The 23,869-nt window shown below is 34.5% G+C and overlaps 1 protein-coding gene across 24 annotated transcripts in view; it reads right to left on the bottom strand.

Annotated features, from left to right (window-relative positions):
• SLC10A7 (solute carrier family 10 member 7) overlaps window positions 1–23,869 on the bottom strand; it is a 248,533-nt gene that overhangs the window by 182,569 nt on the left and 42,095 nt on the right. For 6 of the 24 annotated variants that reach the window (XM_072773517.1, XM_072773513.1, XM_072773515.1 and 3 more), the window contains exon 5: window positions 19,281–19,390. The exons of 16 other annotated variants lie outside the window; for them this stretch is intronic. In XM_072773517.1, coding sequence (XP_072629618.1) covers window positions 19,281–19,390 — 110 coding nt within the window. Of the gene's footprint in view, window positions 1–19,280; window positions 19,391–20,151; window positions 21,832–23,869 lie in introns of those variants that run through there. 2 more of the 24 variants (XM_072773522.1, XM_072773526.1) reach the window with 1 other exon arrangement.

Below are 23,869 nucleotides of genomic sequence, written 5' to 3' on the forward strand. Positions count from 1 at the left end.
TAAAAATGATAAATTGGTCTTCATTACAATTTAAAACTTCTTTCCTTCAAAGACATTGTTAAGAAAATGAAAAAGCAAGCCACAAATTGAAAAACTATGTTACATACATATATCTTTTTCAGATATATGTTTTGCAAATATATTTTTAAAAAATTCTTACAACTAAATAAGACAATACAATAAAAAACAGGCTAAAAGATGTGAACAGACATTTCACTAAAGAAGAGCTATGCATAGCAAATCAATGCATGAAAAGATACTCAACATCATTAGTTATTAGAGAAATGTAAATTAAAATAATAAGATACCACTATATATCTACTAGAAGAGCTAAAATTTTTAAAAAATAATAATAATAAAAAACTGATAGTTCAGTGCTAGTGAGGATATGGACCAAATAGAACTCTCATATATTGCTTGGATGGATCCAAAATGATACAACCACTGGGGGAAAAAAAATTAGCAGTTTCTTTTAACATTCCACCTATACTTACAAGTGATCCAGCCATCCCACTCTTGGATATTCATCTTGTATGAATCTTGTATGTTCATACAAGAATGTGTACTGAAATGTTAAGAGCAGCTTTATTTATAACAGCCTCAAACTGGAAACTATCCAAATGTCCATCAAATGGTGAATGGATTTACACATTATGATACATCCATGCAATAGAATACTACTCAGCAATAAAAAGTAATGAAGTATTGGTATATGTAACAATATGGGTGCATCTCAAAAACATTATGCTAAATAAATGCAGCCAGATACAAAAAACTACATACTATATGAGTCCAATAATATAATATCCTCAAGAAGACAAAACTATACAGACGGAATTCAGATCACTGGTTATCAGAGACTGAAGATAGGAGAAGGAAAAAGAGGCATAAAATAATTTTTTGGCATGATGCCAATGTTTTGACTTTACATATATTCCAAAATGAATCATACTATATACTTTAAAAGGGTGAATTTTACTGTCTGTGAATTATACATCCATCAACCTGACTTTTAAAACCTTTAAAAATTTAAAAAGTAAACAAAAAAATGAAAAATATAACTATATGACATTATGGTTTAACTTTTCCATTACTTGGTTTTAAGGTTTATACAGAAAATTTCAATAAATAAATATTAGTAGTATGCCTTTACCTAATAGAAATATAATTAAAACCACTGAGTTACTGTTACTACTTATTACCTATGAAAGCTGAAGCTTCAGAGCTCTGCTTGTAATTTGTAAAAATGTCTTTTAAATCATTATTTTCAACAATAACGTAATGGGGATACTTAAAGACTATGGGTTGATCTGACATTCAAAAAAGACACTCTTCTTTCATACTTATTTAAAGATGATAAAGATTTCATATTAAAGAAAACATTTTAATTTAAAATCATTGGGGATCCCTGGGTGGCTCAGCGGTTTGGCGCCTGCCTTTGGCCCAGGGCGCCATCCTGGAGTCCTGGGATCGAGTCCCATGTCGGGCTCCCGGCATGGAGCCTGCTTCTCCCTCTGCCTGTGTCTCTGAGCCTCTCTCTCTCTCTCACTCTCTCTCTCTCTCTATGTCTATCATGAATAAATAAATAAATCTTAAAAAAAAAAAAAAACCTCAAGGGCACCTGTGTGGCTCAGCTGGATGAGTGTCTACCTTTGGCTCAGGTCATGATCCCAGGGTACTGGGATTGAGCCCCGCATCAGGTTCCCTGCCCAGTGGGGAGTCTGCTTCTCCCTCTCCCTCTGCCTGTTTATACTCTTTCTCAGTCAAATAAATGGTTAAATAAATAAATAAATTTAAAAATATTTTTAAAAATCTCAGTGTCTTCATTTTATATGGAATAACAATATCCAATTCACAAAATTTTCTGAGTATTAAATGAGATATAAAACCTCTAGGTATCCTACAACCATACAAAGGACCTTATAAAGTAAGGCCCAGCAAGCCTTCATTACACTGGTATTCATTCCAAATCCCTGAAGAATTTAGATTGTACATGGAAACAAACAGCAGGAAAAGGTTCCCTAATGAACTTACCATTTCTAAAAGGGTTCCCACAGAAGATATTTTCTCTTCCCACACTCACACTCTAACTACTTCACAATAATATCTATCTCTGCTTTGGTTGGTTGACTCTCACTGATTGCACGGTATTTTAAACCTGACAATACATCACAAATAGAACATAAATAGGTTGCTAAATATAATTGTGAGTCTTACAGAAGATGCAGGATTTCATTAAGTCGGTGAAATTAAGCACAAAGTTAATGACAAGTAAGAAAAAAATAAATGACAGGACCGGTGCTTAAAAGGAGGGTAATTAGACTATTTCTTGAAATGAGAGCATTGGAAAAATTTACAAAACCTCCACTTTTTTTTTGCAAATTTGTATCTTTATGATTGTGTAGCAAAATAAACAGGATGAAAAGATGTGACATCATGTCATCTTAACATTTTTCGAGAAAATTATCTTGATCCCTACCTTCTAAAACAATATGCCAAGAATCAGTACAGAATTATAATATAACCCAAATTTTGTTAAATGAATCATACATTTGTTTTCATCATTTAGTTTCATTTTTTCAAAATAAAAGCTAAACATATTTTTCAGTAATTACTAGTAAATGTTAATTCTTTCAAAGCAAATTGATTTTAAATGAGCTTTCTCTTGTATCATTTACCATTGAATAACGTGGACCTGCTCTTTTATGATTCTAGTTACTCAAGTTTTTATGGAGGGCAGAACAGAGCAATTCTTTTTTCCTACAATGGCAGAGTTGAAGTTAAAACATAAAATGGTTGGACACAAGCCCAATGTAGGATGTGACTTGCTCAAGATCACACAATTTCCCGCAGTGGCGAGACAGGATTACAAGAACTTCCAAATGCTCTTCCTTCTCTAGGCCGTTAATCTTTATTTGATTCCAATATATTATGTAGATAAGATATATATGAATATCAAAAATACATGGAATGGAAATTGTATAGACACACTAAAATGTAAAACACTAGTCAGCAAGCAGTGGAGCACTAAATCGACTTCAAATTTTTATTAAGGTTATCCTTCTGTTAGTGATTGAAGGTATATTAGCTTAGTGGGCCATGCAATAGCTGTAGCACCACAACTAATGGACTGCCAAGACATGATTTAATAAAGAGGCCCAGCTGAACAATGGTGTATAAGTAACTCTGACAACCTGAGGCTTTCTTCTGGTCAAACGTTTTATATCTGTAAGTGACTTTCTCTAAAAAAATTACCTGAGAAGATACTCTCAGAAGGTTTCACTGTAATAACAGCAGCCCAAACATTCTTATATAAGTTCAGATTCTCACAGATCTTAAGATGTGATTAAAAAAAAAAAGTTTAAAGGTCTTGTCCCCAGATCCTTCCACAGGCACCATTTATAACACGGTTAGGGGTCTAGTTAAACAACACTTCCAGCGACTACAATGTGTATGTCTTTTGGTTGAAGTAAATTAAAGAAACAGAGCAACTTTTTAAATGTTGTCATCAGTATTTTACTCTAAAATATGAGCAAAGAAATTGGGCAGTGAGGAGAAGGATGAAATAAAAATATGTATTAAATACACATTTCTATAAAATGTTACGTGGACTCTCCATCTTTACAGCATGGAGTGACTTGCACACTGAGAAAACCAAAGTAGTGTAAAGGAGGAAACTATCAAATGAGCAAAGATTTTGAAAAGTAGTAATTTGTGTGATAGATGAGAGTTCAGGGAAAAGATGCCTCTGCATCTCTTATAATCTTGCAGGAAGTGTTGCAGTAAGCAGCAAAGCCTTACAAATGTCCAAACACACACCATGACCCAGCAATTCCATTAAAAAAAATTATCTAAGAAAATAATACAGATCCGAGAAAAAATTTAGTTAAAAGGATTTTCATTATAACATTATTTTTTTAATAGCCAAAATTATCAAGGACTGAAACAAAACGCTGCATATCCACACATGAGAATAGTTAATAGTCCTTAGAAACAGTGTTTTAGAGCGCTATGGAGAAATGATCACGAATTGCTAAGTGGGTAAATAGGATTACAAAACAGTATGCATTATATGATCTCATTTTATTAAACATATGTACAAAAAATATCTGGGAGATATACATAAAATATTAATATCATTATCTGACTAGGGGGATTATGGTATTAGTTTTATTTAACTACATTTTCTAGATCACTAGGAACACATACTACCTTTATAATAAAAAAAAATAAGATACTAAAAAAATTGTAAACAATACAAGAAGATAACGTTTCCTAGCCATTTTGTAATATTGTATGTTACTAGGAGATGCCACAGCAAATGAATGGTAAGCCTTTTCCTTGATAAGCTCTTAGTCAAAAATTATGTTTATGTGATAATGTGAACCTAACCCAAAAGAAAAAAAAGTCACTTTGTTGAGAATAACAGTAATTTTATGTTATTAGAAAAAGCACCCATAACAGCCATTATCAAAGTAGTCATTTTAGGGAATTTAAATTACAAATAAATGAAGACATTTATGTGGAATGATTTTAGGTTGTAAGTAAAAATGGATAAGGATTTACATACTTGAAGCTGCAGTGTCATAGGTAAAAACAGAGCTTTTATTTCCTTTTAAAAAGTGTTTGTTATACTCACTTAAAAAAAAATGTATTGGGATCCCTGGGTGGTGCAGCGGTTTAGCACCTGCCTTTGGCCCAGGGCGCGATCCTGGAGACCTGGGATCGAATCCCACGTCGGGCTCCCGGTGCATGGAGCCTGCCTGCTTCTCCCTCTGCCTGTGTCTCTGCCTCTCTCTCTCTCTCTCTCTCTGATGTGACTATCATAAATAAATAAAAAAAATTTAAAAAAAAATGTATTTCCTGTGCTACTCCTTGCCATAGCATAGATAAAGTGAAAGACTCTGTTCCAGATGGATAGCCAGATTCATGATTTTTTTCTTTAGGACACTCACTTCTTAGGAAACAAAGACCGAGCTTTCCATCTGAATTTTCACTTCAAACATTTCTTATTAAGAGAACATTTTAAAAGACTTTGAAATTTGTTTCTTAAAAAGTTATGCCTCTGAGTCCAATAAAATATCAGGTAGCTAGTATGTGTAACTAACACACACATGCATATGCACTGTTTTGTGCATCTCATTCATGGTAGGACTCATTCAAAACAAGTTAATGAAGTAATTTTTCCACTTCTAGACACATGTAAAAATAAAGAAATTACTGAAAAATAAAAATAATATCCTTGCACTTAAAACTATGTTTAGGTCACATTAAAAGGGATTCTTGAGGGGCGCCTGGGTGGTGACTCAATGGGTTCAGCGTCTGCCCCCAGCTCAGGTCATGATCCCAGGGTCCTGAGATCAAGCCCCAGTCGAGCTCAGTGGGGAGCCTGCTTCTCCCTCTCCCCTCTGTTTGTGTTCTCTCTCTCTCTTTCAAATAAATAAATAAAATCTTAAAAAAGGGTGGGGGGATTCTTGATTTAAACTGTGTTCCTAGAAAAATTTAAAAATAAAATGAAGCACAGGGCACCTGGGTGGCTCATCTGGTTGAGCATCTACCTGACTCTGATCTCGGCCTCAGGTCATGATCTCAGGGTCCTGGGATAGAGCCCCACATCAGGCTCCCTACTCAGTGAGGAGTCTGCTTATCTCCCTGTGCCCCTGCTCCCATTCATGTGCTCTCTCTCTCTTTCTCAAATAAATAAAATCTTTAAAAATAATAATATAATAAAATAAAATGAAGTACAATGTTATTCCAGTACTAGCCTTTTGAAAACTGTTTTCGGATTCAATATCAAATAATTAGTTTAAACACCGCATGCTCTCAATCACTGAGAGATATGACTGCCTATACATTTTTAAGACTATAAATCTCAAGTTTTATATTCTTTATAAATTAGGAAAAAATAAGGCATTTGTTTTTTTCCAACACTACCTGTTATTTCCATTAATATAGTGAGGTTATCATAGAAAGGCGCTACTTAAATCTGAATTGTCTATACACAAAGTGCCTATTACATAATTATATGTAAAATTCCTTTGTCAGCACATTGTATGGAAGATTGATGTACAACAAAACAGCTGGATTGAAAAACCTCTGTTGCTATCTCCTTTCTAATCATTTTCTGCAGTTCTTAAAGATTCCTGTTCAACTGAAGTCTTGATCAGACACCAAGTGAGTTAATGTCTACTGGAAAACTCTTTAAGAATATAAATGAGAAGGATATTCAAACCATCCCTCCTTCTTTAACCACAATTAGCTTAAATTCTGGATCTCAATTGTGAGCATAGTTTTAAGATTTTTCTAATCTATCCTTTAACCTGCTTCCTCCTCTTCTCCTCTGTATTTCCCTCATCTTTCTAATTTTAAAGTTGAAAGAGGTTTACATTTTTTTTTAGAAAAAATAGGGATGCTTTTTAAAACTGTATTCCCTTAACTACTCCTTACATCTACTTTCTAATCCCCAACTCACTTAATTAAATTCAGCGTGAATTTAAATTGCAATTAACATCTTTTGAGGGATTACATGTTCTAATCACAATTATGCAGTGAATACTTGAAACACATACATTTTGTTATATTATCTGAAATGCAAATTGGGGTCCAAAAAGATGTTTAATAAAAATGTATAGTACTGAAGACTTTATTATGGAACCTAAGGGACTAGAAATGAGATTAAAAAGAGTAAAAGCAGTGATACAAGTACAAAAACAAATTGCTTCACCTCCAAAACCCTTGGAAATGGCCCCACTTGGCTCCCATTTAACCTAGCTTCATCACAGTTTAAAAACTGCCTTCCAAGAAGTATTATTAACTAAACTGAATTTCATTTTTTCCTCAAGATTAGTAATTCAAAGGGTTTTTTTTTCTTTTTATATTTTATGTATTTATTTGACAGAGGAAGAGAGGGAGGGAGAGAGAGAGAGAAAGAGAAAAAACACAAGCAGGGGGAGCATCAGGCAGAGGGAGAGGGAGAAGCAGATTCCCTGCTGAGTGGGGAGCTGTCATGGGGCTCAATCCCAGAACCCTGAGATAAGGACCTGAGCCGAAGGCAGATTCATAACTACCTAAGCCATCCAGGCACCCCTTCACAGGGTCATAAATGTGAGACAATGCATACAATTCTACAAGAGCAAGAGATAAAAACTCTTTTTCTGACTTAGGAATTACTAATAAAGTGATTTAACTTCTTTTACTTTATTTTTCTGTCAAAATATCACTTCACAAGCAGAAGAAAAAAGTGACATTTATTAAGCATCTTCTATATGAGACAGCAGGTGTTATTTCACTTAATTCTTAAAATAACCCCATGAGGTAAGTGTTACTCCATTTTACAGATATGAAAAATAAGCCTCAGGAAGGTAAGTGGTTGAGAGAAATAAGGAAATGAACAGGGGTAAAATCAGAACTCTTAAACCCATGCTCTTGTAAAAGGATGGTAAAAAATGTGAGGCTCAAGAGGAAAGCCTAGGAAAAAGCAGCTGTCTTCAATTGTCCATTTAACTACTATAATCCTCTCAGACAGGCTGCTGGGATTTCAGTAGCCCAAGAAGATACCTTCATCTCTGGTGCAAGCTTGAATAGAATGTTTCAAGAAGTTTCATTCTTGTTGCTCTCAGAGCTCTTTCTGCAAATCCATAGGCTTGTTGAAAGCCAGGTTTACCTCACTGTCTTTCCACTCAGTGTCTGGTAGTCATGACAGGCTTTATCATGAAGAAAAGATCTGGTTTATTAATTTATGTCCTATTTCCTTCTGGTGACTTTCCTTTTTTTAAAATTGAAGCATAATTGATATATAATACTATATTAGTTTCAGGTATACAACATATTGATTCAATATTTGTATACATGGCAAAATAACCACCACATTGTCTAATTACCATCTGTCAACATATGAAGTTACACAAACGTCTTTTCTTGTGATGAGAACTTTTAAGATGTTCTCTCCCAAAAACTTTCAAATAGGTAATATATTTATTACTGACTATAGTCACCATGCAAAAAAAAAACAACAACAACAACACCTATAGTCACCATGCTGTACGTTACATCCCTACGACTTATTTTCAGTTGATCCTTGAACAACATGGTTTTGAAACTGCATGATTCCACTTATAGATGGATTTTTTTCCATAAATATAAGGGAAAATTTTTTGGAGATTTGCAACAATTCGAAAAATGCACAGATGAACTGCATAGCCTAGAAATAACAAAAAAAAAAATTAAGAGAAAGTTGGGTATTGTAAGAATACAGTATATAATATGTGTAACACACAAAATATGTGTGAATCAACTATTTGTGTTATCATTAAGGCTTCCATTCAACAATAGGCTATTAGGAAAAAGTTTTACAGAGGTTTTTGACTATAAGGACATCAGTGCCATTAACACCCACATCATAGTATAAAGGTCAACTGTATTTTATAACTGCAAGTAACTTTATTATTGGATCTTCAAGGTCTGTGCACATACTAGACTGTTAGTTCCAAGAACTTATTTTTAAGGAAACTAATGCAAATTCCAGTTCTGCCTTTCATGCCCTTAATATGTCAGCTTCTTGATAACTATTCACTATTCACACCATTCTCATATCAAATTTTACTAGTAAAAGAAGGACTAGTTATGCTGGCTCTTACTTTTTCCTTTGAGACTGTCAATACGAGATAATACCAAGTTACAAAGCTGCCTACCCACTCAGCCTTGAAAAACAGAATTAAAAAAAAAAAAAACTTGTTAGCATGGTTTTTCTCTTATTTATCCATGATCCATCCTCCTTGATCTATGTGACAGCAGTATGTCTAATGAGACACAACCTCTTACACAAGGATAGATAGGAACACAACCCAAAGATTGGAGGGAGGTGTTTGGGAAAGGAAGGCTGTATTTCAGTGTGGTTTACCACCTAAAACAGCCGTAAGATATGTAGGCACTAGAGGGCGCTACATTTAGCTTACGTAGTTCTGAATCCAGCTCCACAACTTTAACCATATTAAGGCTGCTTCCAGGATGCCTGGGTGGCTCAGCGGTTGAGCGTCTGCCTTTGGCTCTCAGGTCGTGATCCTGGGGTCCTGACATGAGTCCCGCATCAGGCTCCCTGCAGGGAGCCTGCTTCTTCCTCTGCCTAAGGCTCTGCCTCTCTCTCTCTCTCTCTCTCTGTGTGTGTCTCTCATGAATAAGTAAGTAAAATTAAAAAAAAAAAAAAAAAGCCTGCTTCCTTGTCTCAAAAATGGCTGTAAAATTAGTATCTACTTGTAAGAATTTGTGAGAATTAAATGAGACTATATAAATCATTAGCATAGTAAGTACATAATAAATATTAGCTATCATTAACTGTATTGTCATCAATATTATAGTACTAGGTGGTGAGAACCATTAATCAATGCCTTGCCAAATTAGGGATCCAGAAATAGAGATAAAATTTCTGGTAAATTTGGAAAAATAGAGCCAAATAATCATTTTAAGGTGAGAAGAAGACGAAGGATGGATCTGGGGATGTAAAGCAAACCTTTTTAAAAATGCACTTTTTTAATAATATAACTCAATGGTAATCTTAGAATCATAACCCGTTACATAAAATTCTTTGTTGATATTTAGGGATTTGTAAGACCCAAGAAAAAAGTCAACAAAGAAAATTTTTTTTTACCATCTTTGAGGAAAAAAAACTTGAAAGAAGGTGAAAGAAGTCTTATGGGGTGCGAGGGGAGAACAGAGGAGTGGGTCCTAACAATTCTAGTTTAGGATGGTGTTTGGAATAAAAGAATCATTCAGGGTGTGCATAAAATTTCCTGAAAAGCAAAGGGTGAATGGGGAACACAACTAGAGCAACAACATAGTCACTAGAGAGGCCAATGGCTTTCAGCAGGACAGAAACCAACTACCCTTCTGGCAAAACATTTGCTTCTTTTCCATAAAGCACATCTCAACCCAGTCATCATTTTTCCAACTCTGGCCTTTCAGAGTAACAGTGTGGGGAGGGTATAAAGAGGTGTGATGGGTTCGTGGAGGTGGGAAGGTGGTCAGGAGAGGCATAAGTTATCACTGGTGTCAGAGAGGTGGGAGAAGGAAAGTCAGTCAGCTTCACAAAGCTGCCAAAAGACAGCTTTTTTTGAGAGCAGTACTAAGTAAAGGCAAGAGAAAACAAGGTACCCTGGGATCTACAGACTTAAATCTGATTATGCTATTAGATTACATTATTACGTGGACCCAATTATTCAGTCAATGAGCATTTGAGGAATTCCTACTGTGTTTAAAGAACTGGGTTGGGTTTTTTTCTTTCTTTTTTTTTTTTTTTTTTTTTGGATATAAAATGTGACTTTTGTCCTTAGTAATACTTAACCTAAAGGGACTATTGGATGTATCAAATCCACAGCTATTTTAAAGGAAACCTAGCATTGGACAAACGTTTATTTAAGCTGAATGGACTACACAGATTTTCTTCAGAGTAGACTTCGTTTAAAACAGAGTTTATTATTTACTCTGTGATGGACTTCTTTCACTGTGCAATGCCTGTATTAGGGCCAGATGTATAACTGTATTCTGACAACAGGCAGTGAAGCAGCCTGCACTGTTGGTTGATTAAAAAGGAAATTAAAAAAAAAAAAAAAGCATACTCCTTTGACTATTCTCTACCTATCTCATGGTCTTATTGCTTCCTCTAATGCCCTTTCTTGAAAGCCTCAACAATTTAACAACTATTGCTCAAACTTAATGCATTATTTAAAATCCCATTATTAAAGAATGTAGTTGACTAGAGCTTCTCTTGATATATTTCTAGGTGTACATCAGATTCTGAGATTTTATATAATGCACACATTATATATAGCTATAGATATACAGAAATATGTATATATTCATGTGTTCACATATATATTCAGGCATATATATAAATATACACACATATCTACATACCCCCCCAACACTCCATATAGGTAACCAACTAAATAGGTAATATGAAAACATGTTATAAAAGAATTTTGCTGTAACTACAAAGAATTGCTTAGACAGAATTGGTTCCTTCTTCCTATATTCTGTATATGTAAGGTTAAATGCACAATTGCTTTTCAGAAGGGAGTCTCTTTTCTAATATAGCACATGGTATCTACCTCACACTTTAACACAAAGCTTTCAATGGAGTATTAAAATGATTAGTGGGTCATTTTTAAATCATGTGAATTCTTTTGGTATATATATGGTAACCATCTTACTAGCCTATGAATCCTATCCTATACCAAACTTTATATATTTGCTAACCTTAAGAAACTCTTGAAGTTCTTCCTTTTAAATCTGCAAAGCATTATTTAATGCAGGCTGGGCTGTGGATATGAAACACTCATTGACACTAATTAACAATGACCATCATTTCTCAATTTCTCAATGTGCCAGGTACTGTGCACACATTATCTTAACATAATTAAGTAAAAAAACACAAACAAGAGATATATTAAAATAATTCCCAACTATACACTGTCCCTTTTAATTAGTTTAAATAAACAAACATGTTAGACACAGTTACATATACAGGAATATCTGTACGTGTAACATACAAATAAATTTTCCAAATTTGGCATCCACTAAAAGTATTTCCAGAAGCTGTCTAGAATATTGGCCAACTAGATTTTCTTTTCCATTCAATTTTTTAAGCATTTGAAATATGGCTTATTATAAAACTAATTGTTTAAGAACATATGCTAACATTAACCCTTTAGTTTAAATAATGTCTATCTGAATATTTTTGTCTCAAATCTGGTTGAAGCTAAAGTCATTCTCATTTGTTGAGGGTTGGTAAAAAAAAAAAAATCTAGAGGAAAAGACAAAATCTTCAATCCATTGAAAGTATACAGCCATACATATTAAAATAATGGTCTGATAGTTGAAAATTATAATTGTTATAAAAGCAATTAAATATCATTATTATGGTGAGCATTTATGACTACTCTGTTAGACAAAATGATTTCTATTCATTATCTTCTCATTTGAAATTCGTATTACACCCATTTTACAGCTGACGTAGATGAGAGGTAAAGTAATTTATCCAAAATTAGATAACTATTAGTAGAGCCAGAATTTGTACAGACATGTGGACATGAAAGCCAACACTCTTTTCACTATGATATGGTGTCAACATTAAAAACAGCTGAATAAAACAAACAAAAAACTTCAGCTGAAAACAAAATGCTACTGCAATTTGAACCACCACTCATACCTAACTCATAAACCCAAGAAAATACCTCCTACCACCCACTCCCAAAGATGGATTTTTGCAGTTTTCCAAAGCTGTATCAAAAATAAAGGAAACTAAAAGTGACATCAACACAAAATATAAATCTTTTAGCGCCTAAAAAAAAGAAATAAAACAAAAACAAAAAACTTTCCTATAAAATACAGTGGAATAAGTGAAGGATGAGTATTAGTAAAGAAGGTGCAAAAAAATGCACTACTGTGAGCACTCCACCTGGATACCAATAGAGCATCTCAGTTGAAAATAAATCAACCTAAGTGCCTGTTTTAGAAAACATTGCCATGTTCTCTATAGCAGTGTTAGGAAGGAAAAGCAAGCCCAGAAATTAATTAGGAAATGAGTGGTTTTACAGAGTGCTATGAGAGAAAAAGAACTTTCTAATAAACTTTCTCTCTATAGAGTGCAATCTTCCTACGGATTTCCTTCCCTCATTTACATATCTGTACAGGCCTATTCTTTTTTTTTTTTTCCCTCCAAGCCCCTTTGCCCTTTCAATCATGAAGCATATTACTCCACTGTCAGTGCAAAGCAGTTCCTAACAACAGGGAACCCAGCTGGGATAGGAAGAGGGCAGCAGGCTCATGCATTAACATAATAATCCAACTGTGTTCCCATAGGCCCTTAGGGCAGACAGCATATTAGGTAGGCCTCCCGTGCAGATCCTGGTGGAAGCTGCCGGCTCACCTGCCTATCAACCTGTGGCAGCTACAGCCAGCTCAATAGCACCAGCTCCTGCCAAGCAGTGGTGCCCAATTACCTTACTACAAAAGACAGAAATCCATTTTTCTATGTCTGTTTAATGTACTCAATGCATTTCCTTATTTACGATTTGAATCTACGTTTCTGCATCGTTTCCAGGGGATTGACTTATTGCCTTTTAACTTTTGAAAGTCCAGTTGTCTAAAGGCCATATTGCTGCAGTAGGCAGGAAATGAGACTGAAAACCAAATTTCAAATACCAAAGCTCAGGTTGGTAAAGCTAACTGCTTGGTCATCGGTTGTCTAAAGTGTTTTTTCCATCTATACAACAGAGGTGTGGGGAAGATCTGAATGGCTGTCATCACTATTTCCTTAAGGGGACAAAGGTGGGAGGAAAATCCAATACCAATGTTTTCTTGAAACGTAGGTTTTTTTATATTTCAATCCACGCATATTCTAAGGTTCCCACAAAGCATAAGACTTTGTGTACACTGATGCACTGACGCCCTTCATAAGGAAAGTGTATGGATCACTACAATCGGCCAAAAGAGTAGAGAATCACAAAAGACATGGCAAAATTATTTCTTAATCTTAAATTATCATTGAAAACTTAAAAAAAAAAGCAGGCCCATTTGTATGCTTTTTACTGTTTGCATATATGAAATGCGTGATTTATTTTAATGCTGCTCAGTTCCTGGAGTCTTTGATTTACTCTAAGTGTGGTTTTCTTTCCAAGCCATAACGCCTATCAAATAAGGAAAAGCCAAGGGGTATATTCCACTAAAAAGATATGTATACATGACAAGATCATCTTTAAAACATCATAAATAGATGTTTGAAAGTATAATTCACTTCACTGAATTAAATACAGTGGTCTTGTTCTTTGATAAAATTTCCCCTTACAAAGGTTGCAAAGAAAAGGCACAATCTGACATGTATGGGGAAAAAGTACTTTTTTAAAGTATTCCAAATAATGCTTTTTAAAAGAGCGTGAGGCTACCAATTTAGCTAGGGAAATACTTCCTACTGATCAAGCGTTCTTTGAAAAAAATGAGTTTCTAGAAATGTTGTATTTTGGCTTTTTGTTTTTTAATGGCTATTTTAATAAAAAATGAATCCTCCAGTCAAACAAAAGTGCATTTATCTAACAGTTCTATGAATTTTAAATGTTAGGAAACTAACACTATTACTTAAGCCAACCAACCTGATATGCTTTATGTGCACTCTAATAATTAAGTAAAAATTAAATATCAAGGGCCATATCTGCATATGGCACTGATTTTCACTGTCAAGGTTACCTCTGTTACCTTCGCATTAACAGTCTGTGCATTATGTTAACAGATGATGGTGACCATTCAGCAACTTGTCAGTTCTTTGGATTACTTCCATATACCAGACAGGGTTATATTCAAGGTAAATGCCCTCATCTTGAACAAATTTGTTTGCTCTTTATCAAACAACCCGGGGAAAATTCAAATAAAAGAGCAAAAAAAAAAAAAAAAAAAAAACCAAAAAAACCTAAAATTTTCTTTTCTGTGAGTAAATCCTGAGCTGTTTAATGGTCTCTAAATAATATACTATAATATATGTTGATGGAAGTGAAAATACAAAATACTAAATCCAATAATAAATATTAATGCTTATATATGTGTTAAACAGCAAAATTATACACATCCCCTTCTTGATCTTTTGGGGATTCCAGAGGCTCTTTATTCTTCATAAATTCTTACACTTTGACAAAATGTAATGTATCTTCCAAGTCATTAAAGAAACTTGATTTTTGATTAAAAAACAATAAACAACAGCCATGTAGTGACAGGATAAATGGTGGTCTAGGCTTCACCATTTTAATTCCTTCAAGGGGTAGGCTTCCACTCGAGGGTAAATAAAATAAAAGCATTTATATAAAATAGAAATCTAGCTATTCCATTAGTAAGAACTTGATTTTAACTCAAATAGTAACTTGTACAGCAAGAATAATTTAACCTCTGAGGGATGGCAGAGAAGGAAATAATGGAGCGAACTGCAGTGTCATTTCTAGCATGAGCAGTTCAATTTGAGATGCGGTTAAAGTTAAAACAAATAAAAACTAAACACAAATGGAGGAAAGTGTTATTTTAAATTTAGGTGGAAATACACGGAGGTAGAAAATGACACAAAATAATGCATAGTTATGTGTATGATAAACCAATTTTACAAACTGCTTCCTGCCCTCCCCATAGCAGTTTTTTTAGGCTGTATGTTCCTCTGTTTGAAATATACCATATCTTCATTTTGATTCCATAGAGCATTCCCTCCAGAGAATTACCTAGAAAGGACCCTCTTCTCCCCATGGAAAACTATTTGATTCTTGAGGACTTTACCTACTCAGTTCAATTTGGTAGTGTAGATATGACTTCAGAGGTGGTTTGCAGCTAGTATATTTTGACATTTCTGCCAAAGATAAGATTAAGTATGAAATATCAAAATTACGTGTTAAAATAGATGCCATTTTACTTTGTTTCTTCCTGAATAGCCCTTCAGCTGTTGAGGCACATACATTTTTCCCCAGGCAAAATCCCCAGGCTAAAATAACTAAGCCTCATATCTTCAGGAAACCCAGCTTCCCAAACATATTCTGAGGTATCTATCAGCTGTCGTTTCATTCCATATTTAATCATGTAAATGTTACTTGAAAAAGGAAAAATACTCCACTTAAAACATTTTTTGTTGGGCAGCCCGGGTGGCTCAGCGGTTTAGCACCACCTTCAGCCCAGGGTGTGACCCTGGAGACCTGGGATGAGTCCCACGTGGGGCTCCCTGCATGGAGCCTGCTTCTCCCTCTGCCTGTGTCTCTGCCTCTCTCTGTGTGTGTCTCTCATGAATGAATAAATAAAATCTTAAAAAAAAAAAAATTTGTCAACTGCTCATACTAGATATAATCCATGACAATACTTAATCTTCTATTCCTTCTGTTAAAATGCTGTTCTTTGTTTTAGCAACAGAGTAAGAAGTCACAAGGATTCAAGAACTAATCATTTTTGTACTCAAAATATAACTTTTCCTCCAGAAGTGCCTTCTTGAGTAGTGTGCTACCCTTCATTTGCCACTGGGGAAAGGACTCGCCCAACTGCTAAGATCCAATCCTATCACTTTGCAGTCTCAGACTCTCCAGCAACTTTGAGCCAAAGACCACCATTTTAAGCAGTGACAGATGTTCTGAAGGCTATTCCTCCAAAACTCAGGTAAGAACAAATGTTATTTTAGACGAACATAAATTTAGGAAACAAGTAAAAAAGATACATAAATAAGTAGCTCTTAAGATCTTTCACACCATCATAGATTAAAAAGAAATGTTTAAGACTTTACACTTAACCTCAAAGCTTTTAAAATTAAGAGAAATTAAAATGCATATTGAATCATCACAGTCTAACAAAGTCAACTTGATTTATGCCACAAGCATTTTTATTTAGCACATAATTCTATCACAAAAAGCTTATAGATTATTACCACAATACCCACTCAAGTATTAAATCATTACACATTAAGTTATTTTTTTTTTAAGCTTTTTAATCTTTGTCAATTTATTTTTTTTTTATATTTTTTTAATTATTTTTTTTTATTGGTGTTCAATTTACTAACATACAGAATAACACCCAAAGAGAGCTTAAGGGCAGCCTGGGTGGCTCAGCGGTTTGGCACCGCCTTCAGCCCGGGGCATGATCCTGGAGACCTGGGATCGAGTCCCACATAGGGCTCCCTGTGTGGAGCCTGCTTCTCCCTCTGCCTGTGTCTTTGCCTCTCTCTCTCTCTCTCTCTCATGAATAAATGAATAAAATCTTTAAAAAAATTTTAAAAAAAGAGAGCTTAATTGCCTATTCTTACAACTTAACTCTTATTTCAGATTAGAACCCATCCTGGAAAGCTACAGACAGAATGCTGAAATAGAATTAAGAACCGAAAGGTGAAAAATAGAGAAACAAAACATGACAGGGTAGAGGAGGAGGTAATATGAAAAGAAACCTATGAATAAGGAAGATAGATGAAATAAATAAAGCAGGAACTAGAAAACTAACACTCTTCACCTCCTTAAATTTGATAATGCTTATTTTCTTAAAGCATAATTAACCACTTCTCCATACACAAGGTGGTGGGAGAGGTGCCTCAAGAGATGATACTTACAGTAATGGTTCATAAGGTAAATGAGAGGAGAGGGAGAAAGGTGGAGGGAGAGCACCAATAGCCAATGAGGCAACTCAAGGTGAATACATTAACAGGTTAGTCACCAGCAACACTGGCAACTTCAGAAAGATTAAAAAATAATAATAATAGGAGTCTTCTCCTTTGCAAATCCCTCTGCTAAATGTATGTATAGACACAAACATGTATATTTTGGGTGTTAGGGGGAAAGCGGAGGAAGCAAGAAACTCCTTGAAAGGCAGAAATAAGAACTGCCCCCTGAACCACGACAGAATGGAATGTTCCTTCTACCATTGGACCCTAGTCCTGGAACTATGACTCTCATTCCTTCATTTTTTTTTTTTTTTTTTTTTTTTTTTATTTATGATAGTCACACACACAGAGAGAGAGAGAGAGAGAGAAGCAGGCTCCATGCACCGGGAGCCCGATGTGGGATTTGATCCCGGGTCTCCAGGATCGTGCCCTGGGCCCAAGGCAGGCGCTAAACCACTGCGCCACCCAGGGATCCCTCATTCCTTCAGATCAAATCCTGCTATATAACCAACTCCAAGGAAGTGACAATAACTTTGTGATACTGGGAAGTGTCTACTGGGACACTGTGATACTGGGAAGTGTCTAGATACTGGGAAGTGTCTACTGGGACACTGTGATACTGGGAAGACACTAGATACAAGTGTCTACTGGGACACTGTGATACTGGGAAGTGTCTATGAATAACTTGTCTAAAGTAAGCCATAACTTAGAAATATTTATGGTACAGTGGTCATAACTGACTCAACCCGCACTCAAAATAGGAAAACAGATAACCACTCTTGGGTGATAGTAAACAGTATTGTTGACAATGGGGCAGCCAGTAAAAGAAACACAGGTGTAAAGTACAAAAAACACTGATCACCCTTTGTCACTGAAGTAACACAAATTCAGCTCTTAAAAAAAAATACAGTTGCCTCTCTGGTTCTCTGTATAAGAAGCCAATTTTATTCTTGCTTCAATACTTAAATCTAGAAGCAAAGAGATAAATCAATTAATCCTTACAAACTGCTCCTAGGAGCTTCATTTTCCTCAAGGAGTTAAAAGAAGCCTTGACCACTACACAAAGAATATGAAATCTCTGTACTATATTGCTAACACATATCTCCAATTAGGTTTAAAGACATTTTTACAGCTGTTATGCCAAGTTTATATTACTAGATGTTAAAGAATGTGTTGTAGCACTTAAAAGCGCTAAAGCTGGCTCTTGATAACAATGGTTTATGATTATATCTCAAGGAAAGCAGGAATAAGGCTTTTACACAATTTTGTTGTTACATGATGATATTAAACAGAAACAAAAACAAGTGGCAAGGCCACCCAAAATCTTTTGTTCTCTTTTTTGATACTCTCATCTAGAGGCTAACATATCAAAAGTTATAATTAGATTTTTACCTATCCCTTGGAATAAATTCAGCTAAAAGCTTTTCGAGGCTTTAGGATTAAAAAACTCAAAACAGCAAATGTATTCACATTTTCTAAATCTATCTCTGTCTAAATAATGTAAAATTGTATGTATAAAGCAAACAGGTAAAGGATAGCAAGAATTTTTAATTAGTATTTCATTATAATACTAGTGTGAGAAGAAAGAGGTCAACTATTAATAAGGTACAGATTTCCCACCACTGGGATTTATTCTGAATTCATTTTAAGACCAGGAAGCTGTGATCTAAAAATCTCTACTCTAAAGCCATTAAAAGTTGAAGTAATTGTACTTTTAAAGTAAGGATTGGGGTTTTTAAGAACAGCTCTTCATACATTAAGCCATGTAGTTCCTGACTATTAATTTGTAATTTTGACTTAGAATCCTAATGCCCACTTTTTAAATGATAAATGATTATACAATGGATAGCACATCTATTTTGGATAATAACAGTGCTTAGAGATTTTAATCAAGCACATGGGTTCCTTTTCATTTCTCTTTTTTGTTATGTACACATCTCAAAACCACACAAAAGAAAACATAACAAAAAAGAAATATATTCACTAAAATTTAAGGTTATTCCAACAAAAGGGTTAATTAGAGAAACAAATTTTCTCAGACTGCTAATAATGGGAATGACACACATTATGTGCCCATAAGTAATTCTCAGGTATCTTTGATCTTCAGCCCCACGCGGTTTCTGTTGCCTACCGTAGCCTGGCCTCTGGGACTCTCTCAGAACCAGACATCTGGCTACTTTGTTGTTTTAGACTAATCTCCTCCCAGGAGAGCTCAAGAAATGACACCAGGCAAGGAGGGTCCTGGCAAGGGAAAAAACATTACGGTATTAGCAGATTTTTTTTCGAGTGGACAAGAGTATCAAAATTGTCTTCAAATTTCTACAGGGGTCTTAGAAGCTCTTCTGTTATGTGGTTTTACTATGGTGTAATTTTAATAGGATATAAATATTATATCTCTTATAAGGCCCATCAACTATCTTTAAGAATTCACTGAAAGTGAATCATTGAATCAAACAATGTGTAGGAGAAAGTTGTGGGGAAAAATACAAAATAGATTAATTCTTCACCCATCTGTTAGGGTTGGGTGATGACTGATAAAACAAAGATTTTAATTGTCAGATGAAGGGTTACACCGAAATTGTGGGATAATGTCTAAGATTTGCAAATACAAATACAAATTAGGCCAACTCCCTATAATATTTCTTCTTTTAATTGGGAGTTTTGGAAAGAATCTTAACTATCTACCAGAAAGGTTTTATTGAAGTGTACTTCTGTAAAGTGCTTCAGGGGAGAAACCAAGAGGGAGCAAGAAGTTTAAAAAAAAAAAAAAAAAACTTAAGTCAAGGATAAATATTATTATTATTATTATTTTGACAAATGTTAATTTTGAAGCAACACAGATCATCAATAGTTTCCCCCAAAACAACAAATAGTCATCATCAACATCTTAACTCCTTATTAGGTATTATTGTTCAATTCTAAAAATCTATACATTCTGAGAAAAAAAACATTAATTTACCATGTGTTACATAAATAGAATATAAGCCAAATGGGACAACTGCTTAATCTGTGAACTTTAATGTTTTATCCTAAAATTGCATTTTATCTAATATATTCAGTTAATACACGAAATCAAATGGTACACAATATGACATTTATATTCTTATACAGAATGACCAGAAACTCACCAGATTAGCTAAAACACCTAACGCATTCATCTCATAGGTCATAACTGTTAAAATAAAGTCCTTGTTTTGTATTTAAATTGCCTTTATAATACTAAAAGCACCAAACTATATAGTAACTTCTACGTCAGGCTGTATTTCATAAATTAATTATTTCAATACCCTATCATAACACCATCTACTCTGTTAACATCCATTATAATTACAGATGAAATTTTTCAGAAGATGAATGTAAAAAAGACAATCTTAAGCAATAATAATTCATTTACAATTAAATAATTCCCCAAGTAAAGCAAAAGACTTATATTAGTATGGAATATGTAAGTCACAAAAAGATAAATACTGTGTAATTCCACTTAAATGAGGTTTCTAGAGTAGTTACATTCACGGATACAGAAAATCAGAGAGTTGGTTGCCACAGGCTAGGGAGAGGGAGGAATGGAGAGTTATTATTTAATGAGTATGGATTTTTATTTTGGGAAGATGAAAAAGTTCTGGAGATGGACAGTGGGGATGCTTACACAACAATGTAAGTTTAAATGTATTTAATGCCAATAAATTATATCCTTAAAAATGATTAAAATGGTTAATTTTATGTTAGGTATATTCACCACGATTTTAAAAATTACATTAGATACAAAATAATATGAAAACTCAAAGATAATGAAAAATCAGAGCTCTTTTATTTTAAATATCTGTCCTTGACCAAAGATGCATAAATTTTATGAGAAGCATTGCCAATCACACCTTAATGTATATATTCTTATCGTCATTCAAGAAACAACAACAGAAAAAAGCACAAAATCAGTCTTGGAACACATTAGCAAAAAGGATTCCAGAAAATTCCCCTAAATGTCCAGAGTTTTGTACTTAGTATTAAGAAATTTGCTAGATAACAAAACTATTACTCAATGTTAATCTACATTTCCAAAGAATCAATAAAGGTAGAAAATTCAAGACAATCAATGAGGTATTTTTTTATAATACTGCACACTACTAAGTTATAATGGACCAGGTCTTCAAGTGGCTTCTAAATATCATATCATTTTGAATTATATTCAGTTTAGTTCCAGTATTAAGTATACTTAATTATATCCTGTTATTTCAAAATTATACCCATATAATTTTACATTAATTGTAATCAAGTTTAGTTGCATACAAAAAACTACTCTGAATAACAATGCTTATACAGGAGAGGTATGCTTTTCTCTTTCATGTAAAAGAAGTCTGGAGGTAGGCAAACCACGGTTTGGCATCCCCACAGTTCAAAGGACCCAGAATCCTATTCTTGCTGCTCCACTATGATTAGCAGGCTCTCTCAATCTAAAACTGCTCTTCAAGCTCTAGCCATCAAATCAACATTCCAGGAAGCAGAGGGAGGAAGGAAAATGAAGGCTGCACAACCCACTTTTAAGAAGACATCTTGAATGTGATATGCAATACTTCCATTTATATTTCACTGCCCAGAATTTAGTTTTATGGCTTTCAGAACACCAGAAATTCTAGTAAATACAGTTTTTAGCTGGATGACAGTGTGCCCAGATGAACGATGGGATTCTATTGAAAAGATGAAGGGAGAAAAGATATTAGAAAATGATCAGAGGTGTCTGATACATATATTAACCAGAATATCCAATTAAATACAACTACTATTGTTGGTAAATAAATGGGTTTCTTTAAAGGGTAAAATATTACTATGATTGGTATTAATTAGTATAATTTTATACCAAAGCATAGGAGTTGTTAAAAAATCACCATGATGAAAGTAAGAAATTTAAAATTGGGTCAATTGGGGCACCTGGCTGGCTCAGTAGGTAGAACATGTGACTCTTAATTTGGGGTCATGAGTTTGAGTCCCACATTTGGGGTGGAGTCTATTTTAAAATAAATAGGCAAAATAAAACTAGGTCAATTTGAGAAAATAATATCCAATTCAACAGACGGAATCATTTCCTTTCCTTGCAACACAGTGAATTTCCTTAAGTACGAATTGAGTGCTTACTAAATAAATGAATGGGGCAGATTCTTCCAATGAGCTAATATTCTGGGTTGGCTTAGACTGAGTCAATGCAGAAACAGAATATAACTTAGGTATGGACAATGATTATAGAATATTCTGTGTTGGCTTAGATTGAGTCAATGCAGAAATAGTCAATGATTTTCCATCATCCCACCTCTATCCTTTGCCACTACAGGGGAGTAGGGGAGATGTCAGAAAAGAAGCAAAAGAGTGAAAATTAGGACAACTAAACCAATTTCCTATTAGACCCTAACACCCAGACCAAATGTAGAATTATTTCTACAGAATCATACAAGAGGGAGTTTAAATAGATGATGATTTGACGGTGACTGGAGATTGATTTTAGAGAGTTACAGTTATAGCTCAAGTTCCTCTCAGTTGGCCATCTATCTCCTTGACTTCTGCAATAAGCAAGACTTTAAAAAGTAGGTAGCTGTCTAGGAGGAAGGCCTGAGGATACATGACAGCAGCAGGCTTTAGGATGGGTCTTGTGATCACTGCAAAACAGAGTCACACATTAGTCATACGTTCCAAAGGAAGCTTCCTAACATCTTGCTGCTGAGGGCAGATGCCTCATGGAGTCCCATGGACCCTACAAATACCTGCTATACACAGAGCTAGTGTGGAAGGTAATCCCCCTGTCCTAGAAGACCTTTAGAGACTCTTATTGCCCGAGCAGATAGATCAACACTGATAGCTCCTAGAAGAAGGGATAGTGCCATAGAAGCACATGCCTTTGTCATTATAAGGCCAGGTTCACGATTTGGAAACCTGAGATGTCTCACTCTAGACTGAAATAGAGTTACGCTCCAAGGAAGAGACCACACAATGATGAGATGATGCTGAAGACAGTGACAATAACAAAAGCCCCAGGGGACCATGCAGAGACCTACTAATGAGTCCAGCTTGGTTAAGACTGGTCAGTAGAGGAACTAAAATGCATCAGAAGAAAAGAGGGAGAGACAATGATGAAAAGATAAACAGCAACAGGACAGGAATGAGAAAGGGAAAAGTTCAGAAGATAAAGACAGGTTTTAAAAAAACAAAAATAAAAATGAAGCTTTAAAAAAATCAAGTAGACTATCATAGTATTCTCTTCTCTCTCTTCCTACCCTTTTGAGGCAAAAGAAACAAGTGAAGCAATTTTAAGACCAGGGAAAGAAGGAAAGAAAATACTAAATGTTTTCTCAGGTATCATGATAAAACTATGGTTTTCTAAACCAATATTACATTTAACTTCTAACCCCAACAGTAGTAACATAACATTCAATAGAACAATCCAATACAATCCAATATAATCTCAATTAATTGTATCAAATAGACTTTCTAATCAACATATGTTTTAAAAGCCAATCATCCAATAGCATTATCTAATAGCAGTAACATAATAACAAAATAACTATAATGTTTTGTAATTTGCAAAGAATCCTCACATATGTTAATCATTTAACCAGTTAACACTAAACGATGTGCATCTATTGCTAGGAAATATTTTAAATAACTTAATCAATAGTATAGATTTAGGGAAGAAAGTGGGCATATATTAATATGGTTTCTAACATTGAAATTAATTTT

The sequence above is a fragment of the Canis lupus genome, chromosome 13 (assembly GCF_048164855.1).
Source record: "Canis lupus baileyi chromosome 13, mCanLup2.hap1, whole genome shotgun sequence".
NCBI lineage: Eukaryota > Metazoa > Chordata > Mammalia > Carnivora > Canidae > Canis > Canis lupus.